The sequence below is a fragment of the Phyllostomus discolor genome, chromosome 10 (assembly GCF_004126475.2).
Source record: "Phyllostomus discolor isolate MPI-MPIP mPhyDis1 chromosome 10, mPhyDis1.pri.v3, whole genome shotgun sequence".
Classification (NCBI taxonomy): Eukaryota; Metazoa; Chordata; class Mammalia; order Chiroptera; family Phyllostomidae; genus Phyllostomus; species Phyllostomus discolor.
In genome coordinates, this window is record NC_040912.2 from 85,510,068 (window position 1) to 85,514,677 (window position 4,610).

A 4,610-nucleotide genomic window follows, 5' to 3' on the forward strand; every position below is an offset into this window, starting at 1 on the left:
CCACTCCTTTCCCTACAAATTCTACTACCACTAACACTAGTACTGACTTTACTACCACAGCCACTTCTTTCTCAACAGGTACTCCCACAGTTACAACTAGTACTACTATTTCTAACACCACAACTCCTTTCCCTACAAATTCTACTACCGCTAACACTAGTACTGACTTTCCTGGTATAACCACTTCTTTCCCAACAGGTACTCCCACAGTTACAACTAGTACTACTATTTCTAACACCACGACTCCTTTCCCTACAAATTCTACTACCGCTAACACTAGTACTGACTTTCCTGGTATAACCACTTCTTTCCCAACAGGTACTCCCACAGTTACAACTAGTACTACTATTTCTAACACCACGACTCCTTTTCCTACAAATTCTACTACCGCTAACACTAGTACTGACTTTCCTGGTATAACCACTTCTTTCCCAACAGGTACTCCCACAGTTACAACTAGTACTACTATTTCTAACACCACGACTCCTTTCCCTACAAATTCTACTACTGCTAATACTAGTACTGACTTTACTACCACAGCCACTTCTTTCCCAACAGGTACTCCCACAGTTACAACTAGTACTACTATTTCTAACACCACGACTCCTTTCCCTACAAATTCTACTACTGCTAATACTAGTACTGACTTTACTACCACAGCCACTTCTTTCCCAACAGGTACCCCCACAGTTACAACTAGTACTACTATTTCTAACACCACGACTCCTTTCCCTACAAATTCTACTACCACTAACACTAGTACTGACTTTCCTGGTATAACCACTTCTTTCCCAACAGGTACTCCCACAGTCACAACTAGTACTACTATTTCTAACACCACGACTCCTTTCCCTACAAATTCTACTACCGCTAACACTGGTACTGACTTTCCTGGTATAACCACTTCTTTCCCAACAGGTACTCCCACAGTCACAACTAGTACTACTATTTCTAACACCACGACTCCTTTCCCTACAAATTCTACTACTGCCAGCACTAGTACTGCCCTTCCTAGAACAACTACTTTTTCTCCAAGTTCTACTGAAGTGACAAGGAGCACTACTGTCCCTAACAGCACTACACTTTCTCCTGCAAATACTACTGCCCTCAGCCCTTCCGTTACATCTCCTATCACCACCACTCTTTTGCCAACAAGCACTACTACTACTACCGTTGGTGCTACTGCTATTGTCACCGCTCTTTCCCCAACAAGCACTGATGCTACTAGCACTAATAACACTGTTCTAGTTACAACTATTCCTTCTCTTACGAACACTGGTACTGATACCACTAGCATGCATTCGGTTACTACAAATATTTTAAATGGTACCACCACTGCAGGAAGCACAGAAACAACTACAGGCATCAGCACAGTTACTTTGGTTTCAAACGCTACTTCTGAACAAGCTACCGCTCAGATGGTGCCCACAGCACTCCCTACAGGCACTGCTGGTACCCACACCACAGACAGTGTGTCTCCAGTGGCACCGACCGGTGTCAGTACCACCACTTATCCTCCAGGTACCACTACCCGTGCTTCAAGCACCACGTCCATGGGCACCCCTAATGCAAATGTTACCAGTGTAGTAACTGGTGTTAGTGACATTACAGGAACTCCCAGTAGAGACAGCCCAGCTACTGTTGATGTCAACACCACGACGATTCCCGTCATGAACACTTTTTCAACTTCTGCAGACGCAGCAGTTACTGGTGCCGGAGACTTGGCCACTCCCTCACACGTAAACACGACAGGCATTGAATCTCCCACTGCGGCAACTGAAAATGCCACCACAGCAGATGCTGCCACTATCCCTACACACATTTTCAGCACTAAAACGACAAATTCAACGACAACTTCTGTCACAGTCCTTACAAACACATCCATTCCGAGTACCACAGCTATTCCCACCACCAAAACTGTGAGCAGGACAGAGCACACAGCAAGTACTGCTGATGCAGGTAGCTCCAGGAGTGTTGCAGGTGACACTGCACATGTTTCCATTCCAAATGCCACGATAGCCTCAGACACTTTAACCTCTGCCCCCCTAGGTTCAGTGACTGACCATCCTGTGACCGTAAATTCTACAACTAGGTTTTCACCTGTACTTATGACTAATGCTACCACAGACATTACACGTGCTACCATATATACTTCAGATACTACCACTCCTGACAGAACAGCCGTGAGTGCTGCCACTGCATCAACTTACGTTGCAAATACCACAAATACTGCTCTAGTTCCCTGAATACTATTCAAGGCAGGATAACTACCCCAGACATCTCTTGAAAAACAACTATTACAGACATAGGAAGTCACTGAACTGATACGTGATTTTATGCTACATGCATTTTCACAAATATTAGCACTAGCTTTCATAGCTATGGCTGATGCAAGCACTGTAGACATTGAGGACAGATCTCAAGATGTGCCCAGTACTAACTTTGTGGGTACTTCTTTTGGAACCAAAATATATACTACTATTTTGTAAATTAGAATTATACCTCTGATAGTGCCATCAGTTAAACTACAGGTATTTTATTCATCTTGCTACAGACTTCACATATGATTTTAATATCTTGGATAATACTGTAAATACTATTGCTCTGTAAATACTATTGCTTCAGATGTTGTCATTGAATTAACCCGACTTGTTCCATAGTACCATACCTCAGTGATGGCATCACAGGTGATAATGCCACACCTGAGAGCCTGGTGATGCCTGCCACTCAAATGACTGCTATAGACGAGCTATTACTATTACAGTACATTATTTAATTAGAATGCTAAACATTGCACTTTAGGTTCCTAAGAGCTTTTCCAAATACCATGCCTACCAATGTAGTAATTTGCTATTATACATACTGAAAGTATTATTGCCTCTAATGGGATCCTATCCATAGTTATCAATATGAAAAACACTACCATTGTAGATCTTCTATATACTTTGATGCCAGGAAATGAAATCATTAAGTGAGGACTATTACAGGTTACTTCACTGTAAAAGGAAGTAAAAATATGATGATAGACGTTAAAAACATAACTTCCCAAACTTGGCAACCATTCCTGCCATAGGTACTACTGGTACTCTTACTACAGATTTGATAAGCACTTATATTTATAGACAGTAAACATACCTCCAGGAAATCACAACTGATCTTACTTAGGAGATAATTTTAGATCTCTGCTGTTGCCACTAGTGGCTGGGCTCACTTGCAAGGATCTGATCTTTCAGAGACCAGAAATCACCCCGGCAGAGGTGCACACGTAAAGCCACAGCGTCAGGGAGGCACTTTCTGCCCTGGAATCGGAGTTCATATCCTTCTCTGTTTTTTCTTGTATCCACAAGCTTTCCCTTTCTTATTTTACCCTCCTTCTGGGGGTTAGGACTTGCAGCATGTTCTTGCTCTTTCATACCCAAACTCACTCTTTATCTTTGATCTATTACTTTCTTATATCACCCAAATGCCCTTGCATAGACTCATGGTTGAGGGCTATTGAAGGCTTAACTCCAGAGCAGTATTTTCAAAACGTAGTTTGGGGACGCATGGGCAGCTTCAGAATTCTTCCTTGGGTGTACAAGCTCCAATCCATTTTCATCACATTATGTTGTTGTTTGCCTACTTCACTCTCATTCTCCCGTTAGGGTACAGTGGCACTTTCCAGAGACTCTATGCTGTGTGATGTCACCATAGATGCATACGGAGACAGATGTGACAATCAAGCCATCTTCTGTTAAACCAGACACTAAACAGTTTTATAGCATAGAAAATCATGTCATTCTTTTCACTCATTTTGTTTTTCATAAAAATGCATTATTTATGTTAACATGGAGTTGCTATATTGTTATTTTTAATGAATTAAAAAATATTTTACAGAATGTTGTACAAATGACTCAATTTTAATATCTCATGCAGTGAATGTGAGCAGATCCAACCCACCTACACGAAGCATAGGGCCCTCACTAAATCTGGATGTAAAGGGGTCCTGAGATCAGAGGGTTTGGGGACCGCTTCCCTGGGGCAACAACATCCTAGTTTCACTCTCGGGGCCTGGTCACTCATGCTGTGAGCTTTCCCGGCACGTAGGAGCCACGTAGGAGCTCCAGCCCCTGTGGCTTAAGGTTCTTACTGCACCCAAATGTCTACCACCTACTCTGAACCCATTTGCACAACTTTCTGACCTACTTCCACGCTGTTCGGTTATTGTTTGGGTGGCTTGATGTCACTCCACATGAGGGGGACAGATCATTGGTTAGCTGCATTTGCCTTTTGGAATCCAAGCAGAAGCAACCGCCCTCTGAACCAAGTTGATAGACCTTACGCCAGGGTACACGTGCCTCTTAACCTGCCCTTCCGACTCAGAGCACAACAGAACCCCTAATTCTCAACTGTGCCAGGGCAGTTGGTCATAGAGTCCCTCACGTGGTTCTTAACTGAGGGAGTCCCCAGTGCACTCATCTTGTTGGCCCTACAAGCCCTGACAGGGGACAAGGGGCTCTGGGTCCTGGGGCACACTGGTCCTGCAGCCAGCCCCACACCAGCACAGACTGGCTGGCCAAAGACTTCACCTAAAACATGGAGTCTGGAAACTGGGGATGAATTTGTCCGAA

The 4,610-nt window shown here is 43.6% G+C and overlaps 1 protein-coding gene across 1 annotated transcript; it reads left to right on the plus strand.

Moving 5' to 3' along the window:
• Nucleotides 1-904: 904 nt before the first annotated feature.
• On the plus strand, nucleotides 905-3,784 carry LOC118497206 (probable maltase-glucoamylase 2). The gene has a single exon (XM_036010975.1). The coding sequence runs from the start codon at nucleotides 1,296-1,298 to the stop codon at nucleotides 2,244-2,246; it is 951 nt and encodes a 316-aa protein (XP_035866868.1). The 5' UTR covers nucleotides 905-1,295; the 3' UTR covers nucleotides 2,247-3,784.
• The last annotated feature ends 826 nt before the right edge of the window (nucleotides 3,785-4,610 follow it).

Excerpts from the sequence above, each read along its gene's own strand:
- LOC118497206 (XM_036010975.1), top strand. The coding sequence starts at position 1,296 with ATGCATTCGGTTACTACAAATATTTTAAATGGTACCACCACTGCAGGA.